Source organism: Myzus persicae, unplaced genomic scaffold, assembly GCF_001856785.1.
Source record: "Myzus persicae strain clone G006 unplaced genomic scaffold, MPER_G0061.0, whole genome shotgun sequence".
NCBI classification, from domain to species: Eukaryota; Metazoa; Arthropoda; class Insecta; order Hemiptera; family Aphididae; genus Myzus; species Myzus persicae.
The window spans coordinates 651,259-676,854 of NW_019104155.1; the positions used below are offsets into that span (position 1 = coordinate 651,259).

Here is a 25,596-nt window from a genome sequence, read left to right on the forward strand (position 1 = left end):
TTGAATTAATATAGAGTTAGTTAGTGATATTAACCTATACGTTATAACTGCAGGGTCGGTAAATTTCAGGAAACGTAACTTTGAGGGAATTTCCGGTAATGAAAGAGAACATAGAAAAATTCATGTTAATCAATCATTATTTAAGAAATATTATTTTATTCTGTGACTATACAGTGATAAAAAATTGTAGTTACTGGTTATAATAAAAATTAAATACGTAAGAGTACATAATAAGACTATAAAAGACCACTCCAGTAGAACAATAATAGTTAAATTATAATATATTTGTGGAACGATTTGTGTTTACTTGATTTACTGACTATTATTTATTGCAGCTTGGAACCGTTACTCTATTATAATAAACAATGTTTTCAAATACAGTTTAATTTAAAATTAGAGAAACATAAAATAATAATTTAAAAAAAGCGATCTCGTTTCTGCGACCATGTACCCCTATGGGAATTCTTAGGAACATTTCTCGTTCCAAGAATTTTCGGGAGTTCTAACCCTATTTATAACGATGGTTTTCAATTGGACCGACACACAGTCATCATACTGTTTTAATCTGCAGTGTTGCAAAAAAGTACAAAGGTAAACCAAATGCTGTGTTTCGAAAATGGCGTCCAGAGTCAGGTACCTACATGGAAATCGATTTAGAACAGAATAAACTTTGGCGTCGATTCAGAGTGGTGAATGTGAAGTATATTATAATACAATATAGTTTTGAAAAAAAAAACTGGATAGTTGGCATGGTTGAGAAGGTTGTGGGCCACATTCGGTTAATATACAAAAATATTTCGTTCAACGTGAATTTGAAGCTACTTAGTGCTTATACTTGCGTTCTCGTCGCATCAACACGGATGAAATTGATTATTATTCGTTACAATTTGAGATATTTTATTCATTTTTTTCCACTCGAATCAATTTTTTTAATAATTATACGTTTACAATACCGTTATATCGTGTTATTATTATTATGTCTTACACACCTCTCAATCGGATAACGGTTATTATTAGCGATACAAAAAAAATATCCATCTATATAATATTACAATATGTATAATATGCATAATATAACATATAATTTACTGGGTGATTATTATTTACACTCCGTGGTTAATCTTTTGACTGCAGGTAGGGTATCGATTTTTTTTAATGGTTTTTTAAAAATTATTATAGATGCATAATAATATTGAATTTAGTATAAGTATTAATTTTACCTAATGTTGCCACTAATCTCATAAAAAACTCGGCCACCACACATTTTCCGTCGGCGTCAATTTATACCATACATATAATATGAACACGACATTGTCAAAACAACAACAAAAATAACAACAACGTTATCATAACACACACACATATATATTATATTGTTATATTATTATCTAACTTAAAAAAGAACAATTTAAAATAATTTTCACAAACGTCCGACGGCACATATAATAATATAGTAAGCACACATTGACACAACGCCAATATTTAAATAAAAACACATTAATTGATATAAGTATTATGTTATATTTTTAACTGTTTAAATATTTGGTTTTATAATAAAACTCTTTTGATATCGTTGAGGGGAACACTAAATAATATATTATTTATCGTATTTACAATGCACGAATAACCCTGGTAATATTTTAGGATAACACGCGTCATTAATATAATAATAATAATAATAATAATAATGTAGGAATGATAATATCGTTTTGTTAGGCTAATTTGAGAAATTAAAAATGTACAAATGCCTGCTTTTATTTGTTTGTATTTACAACGCACCTATCATTTCATATAACGTACATATTATGTTAGTAAGTATGTTACTCAACTGCACCGTCTGATTGATAGAACGGTGCGTTTTAAATGTCTAAACAAACTTCGTACCTAGATCCACATTTTCGTCCGCAGTAGTTCCTAAGAAAATAAAAAATAAAAAGCACTCTCGTTTTTCAAATATTATTCAGGTAGTATAATTATTACGACGGCACTTCGTCGAATATCATACACGGTGTGATACAACAAGTATGGCCATCTCCCCAATTTTCATTTAATAATGAATTTATTGAAATTCAAATTTTTGGATATATTTAAATTTGAATTAAAGGCCGTATTCGAAATTTTCGAGATTTTTTTTGTAATGATTACAGAGTCACTCGTGGCAATACAAACTTCTGTTTTTCAAATAAGAACAACTCCATTATTTACCAGTAATTTTTTTGAAAATGTTGATGTATCGATAGTTAAAAATTAGAACAAGTAGTTTCTCATTTATTAAAATGTTCATATACTAACTATAATTTCCTTTAATCCATTACAAAAGTATAAAATAGATGTAATATTGGATCTAGTATTTATTATACTTCATCATTTTTATTAACTTTACATACCAATGTTTTTAGATTAGTATTAATATCTTCCAAACCAATTAGCATGGACCTAGATACTTAGTACACAAAGTTAAATAAATCAAAATCAAATTTTGATTTTTATACATCAATATTTTTTTAACAAAAGTTACAGAAAACTCCTTAACTAATACGAGAATTCGAATAATTTGATCAGAGGAATTTGAAAATATTTTCTTAAACGATATTTAAAAAATCCGAAATTCAGATTTCAATAACTGCATTATTGAAGAAAAAAAGAGGGCAAGCAGGCTTGGAAATCACCTTTATACTACTTAATAAACCCATCATATATATATATCTATTATAGTACCTAGTCTATAGTGTTTCTACATCGTGTGTAGTATTATCGTGTATATTCTTTTTATTACCCTGTTCCACCGGAGTCGAGATATTTGTCTATGAACGGTGTATAAGTAACGTATAAATATTGTTTTGTTAATAATGTACATAAAATAGTACACAATATTGTTGTTATAATATAACTTACTATATTATATTATTATTACGAAGTATATTAAAAAAAAAGTATGCGATGGCTTTTCATGTGGAATCACATTGAGTGGCGTTTTGACACCTAACCTGTATGCACGGAATTTGTTTCGAAAAAGTTTTATACATTTACTATTATTTATTATGATATTATATTATATTATGGCTGTCTCGTATGGGACCCACCATAACATAATAATATTATAATACACTACCTATATGTTATATTTCTCCGTTTGTTTGAAAATAATAAAATATTTTTGGGAAGATTGCGCCGAGGAAAAAAAGAATAAAAATGAAATTAATCGCACAATATGTCAAAAAAAAAAAGTTTTAAAAAAACAAAAAATTATATTTCATATTATAATATTATATACTACTGTTCATCGTTTAGATGATGTCTGCAGATTTTACGCCGTTCCACCGTTGTCGCTGATAGCATTTTGGGTATAATTTTATTTTCGAACAACGTCCGTGGAATCATACGGACCATCTATATTTACGATGTCTCTCGTCTACATTGAGATCATTGCACGGGTGATGTTCTCGTCATTTTTACAGGTTTCCATGAACTCGTCGAATGACACCACCCCGTCACGATTGAGGTCCATTTTCTAGAAATATAAAAATCCGATTAATAATATTAAACGAATTGTATATTATACAGAATGTCTGAATGTAAATATGTACAATATGACCTATATTAAAGGTACATGTGCGCATTATTCATTTTTTTATCGCGACAGTGGCAACCGGAAGTTCGATAGAATTCAAAGAAACACGTGTCCGGCTGCCACATATAGTAGCAACACCTATTTTTTTTTTTAAATATCGTTTTTCCGTGGATATATATACCTAATATTATTGTAGATGGTGTTATGGTAATTATAATATCATATCGGTTCTAACGAACGTATTAACAATGTGTGTGCGCTGAACATTATCTTTCAGCGATGTGTAAGTCGATATCAGGGTTCCCGTAAAAGGAGCCAAGTTAGAATACAGTGTTCTAAGTGCTCACCATATCGATACGTGATCAATAAATATCGAGACACGACAGTGCGCATTATACGATTTAAAAAAAGGTTTTTTTCTACTTTTTTTAGAAAGAATTCTGTAAAGACGAATAACACGATAAGAGTACATTTTTATTAAAAAAAAACGAGACTAGATTTGAAAAATATTAAACCCATTTCTTATTGTTACGTATATTATACGGGAATATGTACAAAGTTTAAACCGAATATCGTTATCTATATTATACTATTATGTTACGTATTGTTATCCACCGGAATGTTCTAGATAATGCGTAGGATAACGTAATAGACAACAGTCGACGAACAACAATCGTCTGAAAATGTTTAATATCATTAAATATATTATACATGTGACGAAGTTTACGCATAATATAATTACAAGTGAGTAACCATCGAGTGACATTGATCCTATCTTAAACTAGCCAGGACTTTTTTTGAGGACTGGTGGCCTATTTATTTATACTAAAATAACAATGGCTATTTCAGCCTATTCGAAAAGCATATATCAACTACTTATGGCGTCACGGTCTTATTTTAAGTGGAGGGATATGGTCAATTTTTGAGTTTTGAGAGAAAGACATGATGGTTTTTTTTAAATAATAGGTTCCATATATTATTAAAACCATATCACTAAATTCTAGCGTGATAAGCATTGATGTAGACCTATACTATATATTCTTTTATTATATCAATCAAATAAAGACATTTATTTCCATTATATTTTCTATTTTTATTAATATATTGTATGTATTGTCATAACATTTAGATACATAATAATTATTATTTATTGCCTAGGTTGGTAAAAAAAAAAGTTCAATTTAAATTTTTTTATCAACAAAGGTCTATGCTGCAAGAGCTGGACTTCGACCCTCGGCACATCACTGAATAGTGACGCGGTAATATATCATTGTAATATGCGCAGAGATTCAAATGGAAAAAAAAACGGTAGCTTCGAATGTAGCATTTTTAGCTGCAACACGAACATGTTTTCACGACATAAAAAAATAAATTGTTTTACACCCAAATGTGGGTTCTGATTTTTTTTCCATTTTCGAAAAATACTTCCAATCTCAAATTCACTATGACAATTTGTTTGAATATAATTTATGACTCACGATATATGTAAAGTCATCCTCATATTATCAAATACTGTCCGAAATTTTACCACATACTGCAAATTAACTCTTGTCAGCATTTATTACTGTTATAATATGTCATCACCTCTTACGACACGTTGCCGTAAACGGTGTCACATATAATTATAATAATTACCGAGTGGGTAACGGAATTAACAAAGTGATTTTAACAAACTATTGTGCGGGTGACACTCGAGACACCCGATTTAACAAGTTTTCTTCATTCCACAATATCGCGTGTTCTCTCGTATCGAGTTTATGATAGATTTTGGCTGATAATTCAAAATTCTAAACGGCTTTATGTCGTTATAAGTGTCGGTTTTGGAGTGCGTAATATTACGCCACTCAGCACTTATTATATTATATTGTCTTCTAGATTTTTAATATGATCTTTAAACCTTGATCCTACGTTTCCCTTAAGATTGTTCAAAAAGCTTTTCATGGAATTGAAGTGTATGATTGAAGCTTATGCTTAACTACATTTACCATTTGTTTTTTCAAGTAATTTTTTCTAATATAATTCTCGAATAGGACTACCTAATAATTATTTATGTCTTGACAAATTAATTAATTAATTAACTTAATTGTACTGAACATTACTAATAATGTTTTTATCCATGCTCGTGGATTATCAACATTTTTTATGCAACAAAAACATTTTAATACAAATGCATATACAGTATTATACACTACCTAAGGTTTTGATTTACGATAATTTGGGTCTTACATTTGGCATATTATTATTATTATAACCTGACTTTTGAGTTCGACATATAATTTTGATAATTGAGAGTTCAAGATATTTATAAGGGTAAATTGTATTAATTCACTCAACAAAGGGATTTGAATTATTCATTGAACTTTTGATTTTTTAACCATTTCACTAAAGTTATCCAATTTCTGTTCTTTGAATGGTCTTACATCAATCATTTTCTGTACTTGATTGAAGTAATTATTTTTTTCCAGTGTCAAAATAGAATCCCTGCATCAGATTTCAAATAGAAGCTGCAATATTTGTTTTTTAGTCCTTGTGAAATGATTTTTGTTTGAAATTTTTGTAAAAAAAGTACAAGTGTTATAGTTTGTATATAAAAATAACACTAATAACAAATACACGTTTGATGAAGGTATGCGTCGTTTATCAGGCTAATTTGAATGAAATTCACTTCAATATAATACATTGGTAGGATTGACGCAAATAAATTGTGTGTGTGTGTGTAGAGAGGGGGGTTATGATATGGGTCAACTTCCTTTAATTAACATTATAATATACAAAACATGATTGGCACTTGTTGGCGATTGTCGAATTCTAAAAATGTTTAAATTTAACTAACTATCCTTTTTTTTCTAAACTAAAAATATCAATTTTAAAGTAGTTTTATTTATATTATCTTATATGATTAATTGTACATTTAAAATATAATATGCTTATAACTGTATAGTTGTATATATTCTTGTAATATAATTTTCTAATTAATAAGATGCATTTTAACCTCTATAAAAAATAGACTATCGTTGCGTAATTTCTCAGACCACAACCCCAGAGGATCGGTCAAGTCGTGATGTTTTATAATAGTTTATTATTTAAAGTTTCATTGTTATTCACGGGTGTATAATATAGGGACGGAAGTGCTGAAACATTATAACTATCTTAAATCACTTATCCCGACGTTTATCGATCGATGACGTTAAGCTTCTGTGAACCGTATTTGTCTTATTCATTAGGGGTTTTTTTTAAACTCCTATAATGTTGTGACCGAGGCCAGGAGTTTTTTGGTACGTCGTAAAAATAATTTTGGTTACGATACTTCACGTCAACCCCTTCACATGGAATAGAAAGGTTGACGTTTTACAGAAAGTGATTGTTTTTTTTTAAGGGGGGGGGGAGGTGGGCGTTAGGGGTGCAGGTTTTCACTTCTATTCATTTACATTTTTATCATATAAAGAAATTCATCAGAGTCTGTATTGGTGTGACAAATATTGTTTCTACAATAGATGCCTTCTTAAATGTTTGGTAGCTTTGAAGTTTTAAATTAATCATAATTTTTATTTTTTTTGGATTTACTCGTAATTCATTATCGACAGTCGTATTAATTATCGTACTCATTAATCATTGGTTACAAATATTAATTACAATTGTCAGATTGAATTTTAAATATATCTTTTGAAATTAAAAAAAGGTTATTTTTTAGTACATTTTTGTAAAATGATTCCATAGTAACATCGTTTAATGTAATTTTTATTTTAAATGGAAAATATGTATTATTATATTGTACAATTTGTTTGGCGTGAATAGAAATGTAGCATCAATAATTTTATCTAATTTGTTCGATAATTTGAATTCACAAAAGTTTGACAACAATACACTTTATATACCTGAAAAATAAATAGTTAAATAGCACTGGTTGTCGATAAAATAACATTCGATTATTACTATCATAATATTATAAAACCGATGATAAAATGATATATTGTATGATTAAAATTAAAATTAATTTAGATCTAACTGGTTTACCGCGTGCTGTGTTATAAATTAGGTAAATGTACAAATTAATACAATTGCCTTTGAATTTAGGAACAATTTACATAACAAATTAAATACCTGAACAATAGTTAAAAAACAATGTTAACTAAATAACTAGAACTAAACTATCATCAACATAACCTAATCAAAATTATACACGTTTTAATGATATATGTGTTTGACGCAATGACGTTTGCAACTCTTTAGTCGAATGTGGATCGCGCTTATTTTGGAAGTGGGGAAACATAAATAAATCTAATACCATTAGTGTTTGCACCTATATAATATTATCGTGTAGTCGGTGACCCCGGAGGCTTACGGCGCAAGACCAAAAGCACCGGATCGTATTAATTACGAAAATTGGAGTGTATTGTAAGTGTATATTTATGTATACATGTATATGCACACCAGTGGACGATCAATGAAACTAGAAAAAGTTTCTTATTTTTATCTTTTTCTTTCATTCGGTTTGTTTCAGCACAGATATAAGGGATACCTACACTCTATATACCTATTGTGGTATATTCCCCAATGGATAGCGCTCGATGAAATTGATGACCGCCGACGAAATTATAAATAATAACTGTCGCCAAACTAAAGAGAGGTGTCAAACGTATCTCGTAATCGATTCGCCTGAGCTGGTGAAAACGTCTATATACATGACCGTCTATTATATACCCGTGACAATAATATACCATTCAAAACAGTTAAAATTCCCAAACCGCACCTCCCCTGCTCGGTCTGGGGACAATGCATAAACCAATAATATATTATTATGCACAACGCAAGACAGTCTTGTAAAAAAACAATTCTGCTCTTTTCTCGACGTCGTTTATGATTTAACGGAGAGAAGAAAAAAATAAACAAACAAAAAAAAAAATAGTGTTGTCATCACACCGTCAAGACAACCTCAGCGGTCACCACGAAATTGTATTTCAAAAAAATACATTGCAGTCGGACCATGCCATTTTAGAGTGAATAGGTATGCATTAATATAGGCGTAGGTAATATTTTCCTAAATTCGACATCAGTTCATCGTACAATATGCATTGGCAAAGTGCACGATAAATATTTCTTATTGATGATTAATAAAGGCAAGTGAGTAGTTATCATAATCAATACTAAGGAATAATGATTAATCTAGAATTGTGAATTTGTAGATTTAATTTTTTCAATTAAAGTTTCATTATTTTTAGTTTACTATAAACTATAGGTTTCTTTACACTAAGTTTGAATTAGGTTGGGCAACTTTTATTTTGTAATATTTGACATTTTTTGATCTTCTTGACCACTTAGATCATTTTTCTTTTTTCATAAAATACTATTAATAGTTTCCGTCCTCTATAACTTTTTAATTTTCGTACTATAAATATTTACATATTCTATGCGCACAGCGTCGTACTTAACTAATAGTATCTTCAGTTTAAAATATTTAACATAATTTGTTTGTTATTTTAGTTTATTGAGATTTGAATGAATTAATGCATTTATAAAGTTTCTTGGCGAATCGGTTTCTTGGGGATTTGAAGTGTATTTTTTTTCAGTTACTTTAATGCGTTCGATGGATAACACTATTCATTAAAATACATTACGAGAAAAAGAATGATTATATTAGTATTGCATACTATGCAGTGGTATATATATATGTAAATGCGTATAGACACTACAGTCGGTACTCGGTAGTAGCCAGTAGGTTAGTTACACATTTTGAATTAGGTAGTTATCTGCTGCAGCATAAGTTTGATATAAGGTTAATTATTGTAGAGCCTGTACACCTCGCTTGTCTTCAGACAATTATTAAATCCTGTGCCGTCGAGGAACCAAATGTAAATATGGTGAGCATCTGTTGTTAGCAGCCCGCTGATTGCGAAGTGCAAAACAGCGATTCGGCTGTCACAGTTCGTGAAAACTATCGCCGTTTTCTCATACACGGATACTCGTATTACGAAATAATAGATTATACATTTTTCGAATATTATGCTGCAAAGAGAAATCCGCGACGTTTCCAGGGTGTCGTGAAACTTTCCAAAAATGAGTAGGTGCACTTTATTATACGATGTACATAAACATAATAATATACACTCGCGGATGACGCGCGCTGCTTATTAGACAGTGACGATTCGATTATAAAAGGGGACGGAAAAAAAATAATCTCGAGTTTCAGAGTTTGCGTTCGATTCGACGTACCTAATAATATATTATAATAAAGTCAAACTAGGTGTTTTTTTTTATATATATATCTCAATCTTTTTTTTAATCCCTCCACCGGAACGTCGAACGTTAAGCGTGGGCGTAAAATAGTTTTTGCGCTCGCTCGAGACAGACATCGATTTTTCGTCTCTTCCAAGTATACTCGTACACAAGACGACAACGAGACAACAACATAATATAATCTCAATCAAGCCAAACACTCAGACCATGAATTTAGAAACACTATTAAAGTATTATATGATAGTGTTTGACGCCGATTCGCCGAGCGGATTCACATGAGTTTTAAAATGCCACAATGTACAATTTTGAGGCCTGGTGCAAAAATGTTGTAACCACCCACCGGATTGGGCTCAAATATTATGTACATAAGTCATCTAGCTAAAAAAATTAACCCCCCTAAAATAGTAGTCGACGTCAATGCACTTCATTTTTGTAGTTTTGCTTACATCATAATATATCCATAGATATAGACCTAAATAATATCATACTATAAAAAGATTAATACCATTTTCTAATAGAATTACAATAGTAAATATAACTATGTTAAGAAAAAAAAACAAAATAAATACATAAAAAAACAAAGAATTGATAACTTTTAGTCACTTTATATGATTGTTTTTATAAAAAATAAGTTTTTAAAAATCAACTCATTTCTTATCAAAGTCAAACAAATCTATATCTAAAAACAATCTATAAGAAAATTCATAAACCATTATTTTTTATGTCATTGTACTATGTAATTGCAGCTATCAATAAAATCAATAATAATTCATTGAATGACAGATTGTTTGGTTAGGAAAACTTTGAACTGTTAAAGCCGAAGAATCTATAAGTTGATGATAAAATATGATAATATTGATGAATATTTTATGGTATTAAATTATATTTTACGAGGCAATTTAATTAATCTAAGAAGTTAAATTGCTTATTTGACTGACCTATTAAAAACAATTCTACTAAAACATTTTTTTAAGCCCCCTCTTCATTTGAGTCTGTCGGGTTTTAAAATGGATGGTAAAGTTTAAAAGTTTGGGAAACACTGTATATTCTACATAATAAAATTAATTAGTTATTACCAATATATACCTGGTAAATCTCATATTCATTTTGTCGACTATGGAAAATAATATAATAGTTCAATATTATAACTAAAACTTTATGTACTATTGTTAATTTACTAAAAAAATAACAAATTATTTAAGTAATAGTAGTATCATAACATTATTTTGGTTTGTATATCACTTCACAATTGTCCCATCTGGGTCTTGACAATTTATTTATATTTAAATTATATCTAAGGGGGCGGAGGATATGGGCTATCTATAAGCAAAATCAACTGACATGCTATACAATTATTATATTGTAAAATAAGAATCTAATAAATTTAAAAAAGTCAATATTACATTATTTATTATTTGGAGATTGATAATAAACCATAGTTAAAACATACATTTTAATTCGAAACCTAAACGTTTTATGTAAGAGAAAAGTATATTAACAACCAGAATGTTATATATAAAACATTTTTGGTTTTAACTGACGTATTTGACATTTGAGTTTTATTTTCATTAGGGTTTTCATAGAAGAGAAAACCAATTTCACAACTTAACGAACGACAACCTTACTAATTTTTATACTCGATAATCATAAAAAAAACAAAATATTATTATAATTTATTATTATTAAGATTTTAAGGTTTAAGTTGACCTCCTAAACCATTTGGAATTTTAGGATAGTTATCAATTTTTGGTTCTGAGTACACGATTGTTATAGAATCAATGGAATTATTAATTTGAATTATGTAATGTTCTAATACACAATTTAGTAATAAATATTTGTATGTTACATTATACATTATACTAGTTGACCCTCTGCGACTTCATGAGGGATTAGATATTTCACATAGTGCTTCTATTGATGTTGACTATTTTTAGATATATTTTCTCGGACGAATATATTATATTATAATATACATATTATTATTGATTTGTGATGTTAAATTATTTATAAATTCTGTATATTTTATGCTTAATGTTTATTTAAAAATTTATCTTATACCAAAAATTGATTAAATTTACTAATAAGGGGTAATGTAAAGATAAATAACTCATTGACAGCACAAAATAAAATATATTTTACTTTTTTTTAGATGAAAAACTTCAGCTTACTATTTGTTTATGAATAGCAAAGTATATTTTACAATGTTACCAGAAAACCTGATGCACACTGTCATTTTGGATTTTTTTCCGACGTGTTAAGTTCATGATTATAAGTGTTTAAATAAAGAATTACAAGAATTTTATGGAATATTAGCTTATATTTGTGTTATTTTTTTTTTTTTATTGATCTCAAGCCCGGCAACTATGGCCATTAGCCTTTGTAGGTTAGTTCGGAACACATGCATGTGTGGCGAGGATTTGTCTTTACAACCTAGGTGGTCACTGGTCTCTCATCTGGGAACTAGTGTCACCGGCCGATGCTTGCACTCAGATCACATTTTGTGACTTAGGACAACCACCGCGCAACACCAGGCCGCTCTTATAGTTTATATTATATGTAATAAACAAAAATGTGTGTTTAGCACTACCAATAGCTGGTTAGGTTAAAACTACGTCTTAACCTTTTCAGGTATCTCGAAGATAAATTACTGACATTTTCGCTAAGATCGGTTCAGTAGTTTTTAATCTTTTAAACCACAATATCATCCATAAACACATAGCCTTTTTATATACATAGATTTTGTTAACTGGAATCTTTTTCCGAGTAGGACTGGCGCCAATTGAATACAGCAGCCATTTGTCAAGAGAAATAATCAAAACCAATACAAATTCAAAATGTATTTTCAGGAAAAACTGTTATTATATTAGTAATATTCAGGCAGACATTTGAAATGCAGGGATCGAATGTAAATTAAAAGATGGATACACGTGAGTGCTTTAATAACCGCAATCATCGTCAATCTCGCACTAAATTTGTACATAATATAAGTAATAATAATATTATGCCCACAAAATGAATGTCTTTTCCATTTTGCCAAGGAAAATACCAAAAGAAAATCATTTGTTGAATGCTATAAAAATATAGAATTATAGTAGTTAAGAAGTTGAATGTAAAGAAAGCCATATGTGATAAACGTGTACTAATGTAGTAGTATGACGTATATAAAAAAATATTAAATAAATACGCGTATGAACGATGCTTTGATAATGGTTATAATATTATTATTTTAATCTAAAATATTAGACATCAACATATTAGAGTTAAAACAATTACAGCTTATAAATATTATGGCAAATACATTATGCAGTCATGTGTTACGAGTTTACGAGTTTATGTTACCTAAATAGAATATAAATGTTATAAATACAATATTTTTAGATTTTGCTTCTTTGAATCAAGAAGCAACATTTTAAAACACTGTAATGTTTTTTAGAACTTAATAAATAAATCTAAAACGTATATTAATCATAATATTATACGTATGTTCAGTGGTTTCGCAAAATGGAAAACATGTGTCCAACTTATCAATAGAAAATGGAACATTTATTGTATATTAATAAATAATAATGAAGTATGTATTTTTTTTTCCAAATTTTAAATAGCTTTCTGATTAAGTTAGGTTATATTAGGTCTTGAAATAAATATTCAAGTAGATTAATTTACATGCATTCCATTAGTACCTATGTACGATATAAACCTTTTTGTCGTGTACTCGTGTGCCTATAGATTAATTAGTAATAAAAGGGCAATTTCTAAGAGATTTTTATGTAAAATAAGTACAAACAATGAAATATGAAATAATTACCTGAAACCCTTACTTACGCCTTTGGCATATTATACGAATAAAACACACAAATTAAACAAAAGCTATTAGAATTGAATAGTATTAATAAAAAAAAAAAATGTTCAAGTCAGTGAGATGCTGACGTTGTTCTACTCGGCGGAAATGCTATTATGTATTATTTTTCCTCCATACCACCTGCGCAGCTATACAATGACGATGAGTGAGAATCGAGTTGCTCGAGGTGGGGCCAAGATCTCGGAGAATTAATAGCGTTTTCTCTGCTCCGCGCGCGCGCCCTCACACACTTGCAGTGCGTCACCGGAAACGACGGCGGAAATGCCATAAAACACCGACCGGATTGATTGCCCGGCCCGGACCGGCACGCGCGGACTGCCGAAAACTAATTTATATTCGCCCCCGCGACCCCGCCACCAGTTGTTCTAGGGACCTATCTAAGCGCCCGAATGTGAAGACTTGAGTTTTCGGTCTTCCGCAATAATTACGCTGCAGCGGGAGGGCGACTGTATAATAATTGCATAATATATATATATATATATATGTGTGTTATATATTGCTCGGTGCACGTCGTCTTTGAGATTTATCTGGTTCCGCCGAAATATCCTGAAAATATTATCGATTGGTGATTTATAACGGACTGCCAAAGACGTGTCTGTGTGTGTGTGTGTGCGTGTGCTCTGTGTATAGTCATCGGATATTCGAATCACTTTTTTATTCCTTCTAGATTACGGTTTTCGCTCGTTTCCGTGTTTTACTGGATAATAAGACGGGCATAGATACAATATATGCTTAAAATATAACACACGGGAAATGGGGTTATCGTGGTATTAAGTTGTTGGAGCTTATAATAATACTGTGACAGTACAGAGAAATAGCAGATAGCCGATGTGAGTTCTATAAATGTAAACATTGCTTACAAAAAAAAATAAGCTCCCAGAAATAACTGGACAAAAATACATTATCTATACAATTTCCAACACGAATGTGTGTTATTTCCAAAGTTGGAAAGGGCCACTCGGTTAGTTACCACTAACCGGTCATACACAATAAGGGAACGGAACGATTTGATCCGCAGACATGTTGCTCCGTTCTAGTGACATTTCGATCCTGAGGGGGACAATATGATCTTTTTGGACATTTTATAATCCTTTTAGGGACATTACAGTTCAACTTTTTAACTATCAAAAAGTCCACGAGGATTAAATGTCATTCTCAGAACACAAACTGATGAATGAGGAAATATTCACAAACAAAAAAAAAGTTTAATTATTAATAAACAAAATATGTTGTAGCTTGGTTGACTCCATATAAACTTGTTTCATACCCAAATAAGTGATAATTTTAATATTTCTGTGATTTGTAAGTTCATCGGCGTGAACATATTTGTATTCAAATATTCAATACAATAAAATGCAAACATTAAAGATCTTTTTTAGTAATTATGATATAACCTTGTTTTTAAAAATTTAGTATTTTGTAATTGCGTTTTCTGACCATTTTCCAAAAAACTTCAATAACAATAAAAAGTTTTCTTTTGAAAAAAGGAATAAGTAAACAATGAATAGTAACTATTTTTATTTATTATTAAAATTAACTGTAAAAGCTAAAAAAATCAATCAATTAATGTTACATAATTCATTGAATTTTTCAAGTGCTGCAGTTTGATAATGCACGGGTCCCGGTTCGGTCCCAATTAGCGCGGATGATTGACGGTCTGCCGCTGTACTCCAGAGTATTTGAAATATTCAAAATTAAAATTACTCGACACGTTTTACCCCTCTACAACCCCTTGATCATCGCAACGCTACAAAACGTGGCCGGAGTGGGCGGGGAAACGGTTCGCGAGGTTTAAAAATAATTGTCACTCCACCGCGGTTTCAGATGACGGTTCGCAGCCTACACTCGGATCGCAATCACTGGGGACTGAAACAAATCCAAAACACAATCCTCGTCTAATATCTTAGCCGCACTTAAAATCATTGCAAAATTTCAAACCGAAGTTGTAATTGAAAAATATTGTATAGGTATACTAGTTTTGGCAGTGATAGCCGGTTAGGCATTTCATTAGGTACCTACTTATAAAGCATTCGGCGTCGACTGCATTGCAAAGATACCTAACCCAACTAGTGATCTATATTATATTATACAAAAATGATTGTATGTTTTGTATGTATGTGGTGCTCATAGACTTGACAACTATCGGACCAATTAGCACCAAATCGTACAAACATATTCCTTGAGACTCGAGGAGTGTTATTTGTATCGATTTTCAACTCTCATAGGTTACTATAAAGTATCTAGGATGGCTTAAACATAAATTTAAATTTGAATCATGATGTTCGAACGGTTTTTTGTTCATATATAGGGTTACTATTAGCGGCCACAGGGTGGTTTGAACCACGTTCAATAATCAATCGCCCATTGGTGGATCGCCCGTTTCAGTCGAATTAGTTCACAAAACTAGGTACCTACACTGGTACCGATCGGCCCGTGAGTTGAGACACACTAAAACCGAGATACCTCGATTATCACTGTATTTTATGTTTGTTAATGTCTTTCCGGGAAATATCAGGTTATACAGCTAGTATTAATGTATTACATAATTATATTATCCTGGTATTATACACGGTGCAATAATATTAGTGTTTTCTGCTGCACTAACCACAATGACTCCAATCGTCGATTTGATCGTTTAATCCAATGCGTATAATAGGCACGCGATGATTTCGATGCGTCTGTATAATATAATATAATATTATTTTAACTCGTGTTGTAAATTGCTTTTGGCGGAGAGATAAAAACTTATTATTATTATTATTATTATCATCATACGACTATTCCGCCGCACGTCTGGCAAAAGGATCGCGCCAGCGTATAAGTTCGCATCGAGTCGCATTTAATCTCCTACAGTTGTTGTTGTTCTGGAAACCGAGTATTTGGTATAACGTAAATGTAGCCCGCTGCAGGATAATAGTAAGTACCTATATAATATCCCTCGCACGAATGACTTTAATATAATGACTGTCGTTCAAACCATTATTGTTATTGGTTCGATCGAACATCAACTGCAAGTAAGCACTGTTACCGAGAGTTCATAAAATTTTTTGTATTTTCGGGATTTAATAATAATACAAAATATGTGAAACGATATATAATTGGATGGGCGCCATAGATAACTCGTTTGTAAATTTGAAACCAATAATGTTTCAGCATTCGAGGGACGATCTACGCGATAGGAACTCGTTGCTTACTCTATGTGGTGTAAATAATATTATTATTTTAAATGTTTGTAAACAATTAATTAAAAAATATATTTTAGAACCTTTTTTTAATGAATATAGAATAACTACGATTATATAAATTTTGATTTTGAGGTATTTATGCAATTTATCATGTAAATATTATAAGTTAAAAACATTAAAGAAATATGTTCTACTTAGAGTATAATCATAATAATAAATAATATATATTGGTTTGTAAAAAAAAATTTAAGTAAAAAATAACTTGTTGTACATTTCACTAACACGATTTTCTAAAACCTTGTTTGGATGTTCGAAAAAAAAAAAAATTTCCAAATAAAATCTACTTATACATAATAGTCAGAAGAATTGTTTTTATAACTTTCTCTTTAGCACAGCATACGTTTTTAAGACTACGCTCATGGTATAACCTATACCTATTAGTACGTCATTGTAATGAAATAGAAATAATCGTTGCTTCGCTATAGAAAACAGCAAAATATTCGCTTAAACGAAAGGCATGTGTGGGTGATGTTTTTTTTATTATTGTTATTAACCTAGGCCAAACAATAAGACTAAAGAAATAATAATATATTATCTCGTTGCGTCTTGTCTCCTATAAATACTAATAGTTACTGATACGGTATCTCAGAGCTGAGGATTTTCCAGACTCTTACGACATTTGAACGCACCATAACCTATTTATTTCAAATAATCCCAATAAAATATATTGTATTGTCCCAGATATAGTGAATTGCTAGCATAGAAAGAATAGTAGTGTAGTGGTAGTAGTAATACTATAGTAGTACGTAGTAAGTATACGCGAGTATGAGTGCACAGTACAGTTTACGATTTCGATTCCTAAACGCGTTAAGAGTGGAAAATTCTAAAAGTTTTGGCGCAATAGCACATTCGTTTTGTCCGCGTGATTTGCCCGATAGGTTTATAATAATATATACTGCATAAGAAACTTGAGCATTATTAACGCCCTAAAGCGGAAGACGGAGTTCCGAATCAGTTTTATTATATTTTGTTTTCCTTAACACTGCAGCTAGGTGTGCTCAGTGTTTCCGGACTAGAAAAATCGGCGAAGACGCGGGCGAAACGGTCGCAAAGTGTGGAAAAGTTTTAAGATATCAATCAAATCGGTTTGTTTCTATAGTATTCGAACTATTAAATACAAAACATAAGTTAAAAGCTGGTCGATTGATGTGATACACGTTATTGTCGCATGATGTGAAGCGGTCGATTTGTAACAACATTTAAATTTAATACATATAACTTAAAAGAACAAATAATGCTAGCTATGTTGATGTGATGCTGTAAAATGTCGATTTAGAGAGTAAAATGTTCAAACACAATATGTTTAATGTTTATATTATAAGATATCGCAAGAATAATGGCGCTGTAAATCAACGTTCATTAGTTCAGTTCAACTACTATTGAACAATATAGTATCTAATTTAAATCAAATTATTGTTAAAAACACAAGTACATCAAATATTAAAAAAAAAAAAAACAATTACCTTTTATAAAATACTAATTGATAATTCGATCGAATAAGATTGTGGGCAACTTGTCGTAGCAGGAGCTTATAAAATGAATATTCAGCAGTAGATAGTACCTAACCTAACCCATAATAAATTAACTATTATACCATAACCTGCACATTTATAGCTGGAAAAATTGTTATTTTTTTCTCAACAATTCACTATTTTCAAATAATACGATTTGTTAATTTGTTTTGAAAGTTAGACTCGACATACGGCTCACAATTCTTTACTTTTATAACCTTACATATTATTTAGATTCTACTATAACATGACGTTTTGTTCTAATTTCTGTAAATTTTTGAAACCATATAAGTCTATAAGACATGGAAAATCGAAATACTTCAGAAGTAGGTTGGGCCATTGGACGAGTGATCGGCTTAAACAATACACGAGTTGTTCGCTTACGGCAGTCAGTTTTCGAGTGTAGATTGTATGGTAAACCGGAATAGAAATTAATACACGAGTGCGAACGTAAATCGCGATTTTAGATTGTCGTATCGGTCTTTAAGAGAAAATAAATCATTAATAATAATTATTATAGGACGCAAATCCACGGGTGATTACCAAGTAGCGTTGTACAGTAAGTAATATAATACGAGTGAATTATTTGAGGCTTATTATAGCTTGTCTATTAACAAAGTCCAAATATAAACATAATTTGTTCAAGGTTAGAGTTGCAGCAAAGTAATGTGACTATGACTTATTTAAAGCAATTAAATAATGCATAAAAATAGTTAATGTAAACGCAAAACTACTCCATCGTCACTGCAAATGATACAGATGAAAGTGTGAACATTCATTCTTTGGCACAACAGTATTTATATTTTTTTTTTGATCAATTAACTCTAGACAATAGGGTGGTTATTTTCAGTAGGTTTTTAAATAGGAGGGGGAAGGTATGGTTGGTTAGAACACGTGTGTATATGTGGCGAGATATTATTGTAACCAGAACTCGGGTGGTCACCTATCCGGGAGAACTATAGTGGCTTATGCTTGACTTTAGAACACGTTTTTGTGACTGAAGCCAACCACCGCACCACACCAGGCCACTATTTACACATTATACACACATAATTACAAATATTTTACATAAAATGGCCACGATATGAGTTGTTATTGATTTTGCCTTTATCATTAATTTGTTTACTTCATGTATATATAGAATCCTGTAATCATGTTTTAGTTAATTTTATTATAGTACTAGATTTTCACTAAATGTTTTTCCGAAATTTCTCGGCAAACTCTTTGACCAATGATGTTTAATCTGTTTAAATTTAATAATGTTTTACTTGTCAGATAAACCACTCACGTTTAACGAAACTCGAAAAACAAAGTTGAGGATTATTTATTGTTAATTAGATTGACTATCAATTTTGAATTTGTACTACTGTTTGCTTGAAATTAAGTTGAAATGGATGAAATCTAGGTATACGATATACTATTTATGGAAACGAAATAGTTTCAGTACCAATCACAATAAATTAGAAATAATCGATGCTGGTAACTGAATTGTTTCATTGACTTTAGTTCATATTCATTTAATCCAGATAAATGCGAGAGGTCAAACTCGGAAATTCATTTTACGTATATAGGTACATATCGATATCTACAGTGACATCTGGCGTGACTCGCAGTTACTAGACCTTTGAAATGTATATAATTTGTAAATTATAAAATCGATTTTTTTTTGTCTACAAATATTTAGTTATTTATGGCATTAACCTATTAAAGTGAAGTTAATATTCAAGTTAGTCCTCGGAACTCCTTGCCAACAAAATATGTACCTTTAGTCAAGGACTTTTATTATGTTGTATGCATAATGGTCTAGATACAAATAGTACACTGTTCTTAGTGTACTTATATAACTTCTACTAATTAAAACAAAACACTTATAAGACGAAGATAAAAGTTGGAAAATCCATCAGTTTACCGACAACCAACGGGCTACGATTGTTTAAAATAATCATTTAAAAACAGAGACGTTATTGCAATGACTTATAATGTTGGTATTGTAGCATTAAAAGTTGAGTTACTCCAGAATTAGTGCCTCTTAGGAGTTTCTTATGTAAATATTTTTTTTTAATTACATTAATGTAGATATATTGTTTTTTCTTCTTAAATGTATCTGTACTTCAATTTTTAATCCATCTATAATTATTATTTACATATTATTATAACTATTGTTAAGGATTGAAGACAACTTTAAACAAAATAACAAACGATAATAATAATATGTCATTATCTACTCACAAACGATTATAATGACTAAATATAGGTATAGTAATTATATATATATATTAAATACGTCATCTAGAAATGCGAATTTCTCACAGTTATCCCTACCATCTATTTTTATTCAACAAACTTCGAATTCCAGAAATTTCCCCTCAAAACGCAAGATCACAAAATACGGAAAGGCATCCGAAGGTTTCAAAGGTCTCACAATATTAGTCTGCACGTGCTATTTAAAAAATCCCAGCTGAGTTCTGGAAATGTGATGGTTTTCCATGAACTTAAAATTTAATCAAATCACAGATACGTAAAAATAGATTATTTATAAATAGGATAGGAATTTTTTTTGCTGTATAAACATAGGTATCCTTAAGTATATAAGTATATATATAAAATATCGCAGGTTCCTTACAACTAAATTTGTATATTTTTCTTTTTTTATATTATCTGTGTATGAAACAAAAAATATTGTGAATCCAATATACAAAATATGCTCAGAATTTAAAATACATATTTTGATTGTTGTATCTTTAAAACAGTGTTTCAGAACATTTTTTATGCTCTAAATGAAATTATTCAATGTCATGCCTCTCACTTGTAATCAATGAATATTTAAAAAGAAAGTTGTTTTGTTTTTATTTGTTAAAAAATAAATTACAAAGTTGAAATGCTTTTTTTTTTTGTTTTAGTATATAAAAATGGTATAAATAATTATAATAAAAACCCCGAAATCGTTGACCTTGTTATAGACTAGAATAGGTACTTTAGGGAAGATTACGAGTATTTAGCAACACACCACATTATTAATATTTTCTCATTTTTCCCTCCATTTATGTAACCATTTAAAAAAAAACTTACTCCTTGATTATTTCTTGCTCTTCCTACACAGTTTTCACTCTTATCAGGTTTAGAATCACTGATTTCAAATGCTCTTGTTAAAAGGATTAGACGAATATTTATACATTTATTTCTAACCCGTTTATATGGAAACTAAGACGTAAACATTTTAATATGCAATTTAAGTGATGTGGTTGTGGCTTGTGGCATTCGTTTCTGTAATCCTTAGGTTTTTTTTGCTATGTGGATTGCGTAAACTACTTTTAGCTCTAAACTTTAATTATCGTTCAGCTTAAAAATTGTGAAAATAGAATTGAATATTCTTGCTATTTGATTGCTAAATTTCGTTGTAAAAATAATGTATTATTTTAATTAAGTGGGGCAAGAAACATTAACGTAAAAATAAGTATTAACGAACAGCACATTAAATAATAATTATTTTTAAGTCATTGAAATATAATATTAAAAATAATTTTTTTTAGTCTGTCAGAATATCAAAATGACAGTCCTAATTATTAATATAAGTCCATAGGACTGAACGGTGAATTAAAACGAAGACAGGAAAGCGTCGAGAAAACCGTCGCCTAGGCGATCACTCCCTCACTCGGCCAAGCAATATACAGACCGAGTAGCCATTCCGCATTCAATCATAGACTTGGAGTATATGTTCCTAGGGTCAAGCACTATGATTCGAGTGTTTTATAATTAAAAAAAGTTTTAACCGAGTAAACGAATATTGGCTGGACTATTGGCAGTGGGGTGCGAGTGGTGTGTGTCGAGGGAGGTAAATGGCCAATTGAAAGGTTCACGGATCCCCGCGGGTCATAGCCGGCGGCACTTTCCCTAAATGGTCGTCAAGATGGCTTTCTAAAGCTGTTTTCCGGGCAGTTGATCAACCGAGAAAACTGTCCGGTTCAGTTTTAATCACGGATCATGATGCAAAACTTGCTGTCGTGGTTCGCCGATATGATGTTACGGGGAGGTGTGCATCTATACGTAGAGTAAGCGACCGTTTTAAATTGTACAATTTATGATTTGCTGCGTACAGTACCATGCGTTATAATAAAAATTGTGCTTCGAATCGTAGTGTTTGTTTAACGACTTCGGACTTGGACTGCAGCAGATTCTTTGTCATTATTAAAATAATTTGGCTATAATTTTACGATTAAAATAGTGTGATCTAAATACAAAAACGCACGCAAAAAAACGACAACGGTCCAAGTATATCGTAACAATACCATACAATATTTTGCGACTTACACAAAATTGTGTATAATAATATTATATATGTACCTACTGATCGAGAGACGTTACGGTTCACCGAGTATCATAGCCTGAATCGTATGTAAATGACTCAAAGTACGAAACATACACACTCTACATATATATTATATTTAACCAATTACACAACCAAATTAGATTCACTCGCCGGAAATGTAAGCCACTATAATATATTATACTGTCCCAATAAGTGAACACGCTTGAACAGACTGGACTCGGACTGGTGCGACGCGATTTATTATTACATATTTACATAATTAGGTACAACAAATTTCACCTAGAACCATATTAATATAATATATGTATATGTTTTAATGCATCGGTATGTATAGAAACTACGATGTGTTATTATTTGTAACGAGATTTGCATTAATTACATTAAACAAATTTCTTATTTATACCAGATCTGACTACAAAACATAATGTAGGTAATATATTTTTACAATTAACACGATGGTTCACCAATGACCTGCGACCATGCTCATCATCACACTTTTATGAACCCATATATTTACACCCTGAACTTTAGAATGTTTAAGTATACTTAAAGATAACCCATATTTTGAAATACACTTTTTACTGCTAAATTGTTAAGCAGATGATTTTTGAAAACGCTGATACATCTAATTCAATAATGATAAGACAAGTCTTAAAGTTAATTAACTTTGTACTAAGAATAATAAGTCTATGATAGATTTGGAGGATATGACAGAGGTTATGATAAAGTGAAAACTATAACTTATAAATCATACTTTCTAAAGTATTCAAATAAATATTACATGTTCATTTTATTTCAAATGTATTATTACATAGTTGTTTTCATAAAAAACTAAAACAAACAAAACATTTTCTTAAAAATTAACTGTGAACAATTTTAGTTCATATTTTAAAGACATTTGTATTGTCGACACGATTATTTGAAAATGATTTGAAAAATCGAAGTGTTTTAAAATATGGCTTGTCTAAGTATACCTGAAATTTAAATATTCCAATAATTAGAATTGAAATAATTTAATTTTAAAAGTAAAATTATGAGCATGTTTGAATTGTTTGATGTATCACCCTCCCCCTGTATGTATAGGACTATCTACAGAGCTATAATTTGCAAACCGCGTGCTTCATTAAATTATCGAAACAATAGTTAACCTAACGTACTTATATCCACTGAACTTTGGTCAAGTCCACGAGTCTTGTAATAACTCACTTATGCGGAATTAATAAAATCACAATAAACGAGTTAGAAGTTGATAGTTAATAATACTTTGTGATATTCTGCTAAGTATAAAGTTTATTTAAAATGTTAAATACCCTATACATTGAGTTGATTTGTTGTGCAAAGGAATTTGTGTATATAGTTCGCTAGGGTATATTATGACTTCCAGTCAATAAATATTTGTCATACACCAATTAATATAAAAGTTATACCTATTTCACCGGAGTTCAACTGAAATAAAACTTTTCCTTAAATTAATAAGCAGTGAACTGTATCAGCCTTTTTACAGTTTTGTATGAGGATTAATATTACAACGCAGAGTATACACAGTGTGATCTGAATCCACAGTAATTCGCATGGGTGGTTGTCAATTGTACCACAGCAAATTTTTTTTTAAGTGTAAGCTGCGCCATCAATTAAAGTAATGTTATGTAGGTACACGTGAAATGTGATAAGAAAAAGGTTTTTTTTTGCAATCGAGTAGTGAATTGAGTAGTCAACTATCATTTTAATCGCAGAACATAATAGTAAATTACAATATTTTACAATTTGTTTTGTTAAAACTGAGAACTTAAATTTTCTTTCATAAATTTGGTTGGAGATTTATGGGCAGAAGGTAAATCTAATATTTTTTCAAATAAATATGATTATATTATTAAACGCCTTCTAATATAATTTTTTGTATATCTCCATTTACTTAAAAGAGAATCATATGTAATATTTTTTGAACATTCATTATAATTTTGAAAACGAATTTGTACATATCAGTGTTGTCAAGTTAAAAACCACACTTCGCCACATGTCAAAATGATGTACGCTAAAACATAAAAATAAACTTTAAAAAAAACGAAATTTTAAAGAATACTAGAACAGCACTTACGGTGTCATATTATTCGGAATTATTTCGATGGTCAATATGATGGGATTTTATGATCAAAATCTTTATAAGTGAAACGAATAACAATATTAATGCAGTTAATATTAATATCGAGTATTTATTGAGATGATTATTATTTATTATTACAGACACAGTACCCATACATCGGACCCTTTGCAAGATTATTAATCTTGACATAGTATAATAATTGTATCCAACCTTTTTCTCACCTATTATTTTGATTTTTGGTTGAGCTGTTTACAATATGTTGCCCATAGTATAAATCTGTACTGACCGATTCTAGGACCTTTTGCAGTCGAGCTACGATCGTTTGGAGTGAGATCCGTTTCTCGACCACCGCTATAACAATATTATGTGAGGCCATTCTAAAAAAGTGAAAACCGACGCCTAGCCTAACGTATATAATATATATCACATTATATTATTACATATATTTTTTACCGAGTTACTCTCACGTTTGGTGTGGTCTGCCGTTTGTCGTCTGATACCGCCGCGAGGCCCAGAGACCGGTGACCTGGCGCAGCACACTTGCAGTGTTACGTTCAGACGTACAGGAAATGTATTAGAGCAACACGCCTAACCCGGTGCAATGTATACACGCGTGGTATGACGCAGTGCCCGAGGGGACGACAATCCAACCCGGTAACCCCCTCGGCCGTGCGGGTCCTCTTGGCTTGGTCCACCACTTCACCTCATAGCACACGATCCTATTACATACCACTCGCGTCGAGTGCGG

The 25,596-nt window shown here is 30.6% G+C and overlaps 1 protein-coding gene across 1 annotated transcript in view; it reads right to left on the reverse strand.

Annotated features, from left to right (window-relative positions):
• Window positions 1-3,228: 3,228 nt before the first annotated feature.
• The window catches only part of LOC111039345 (Kv channel-interacting protein 1-like), a 110,116-nt gene continuing 87,748 nt past the window's right edge, over window positions 3,229-25,596 (reverse strand). Inside the window, exon 6 of the mRNA XM_022322823.1 lies at window positions 3,229-3,511. Coding sequence (XP_022178515.1) covers window positions 3,413-3,511 — 99 coding nt within the window. The 3' untranslated portion in view covers window positions 3,229-3,412. The remainder of the gene's footprint in view (window positions 3,512-25,596) is intronic.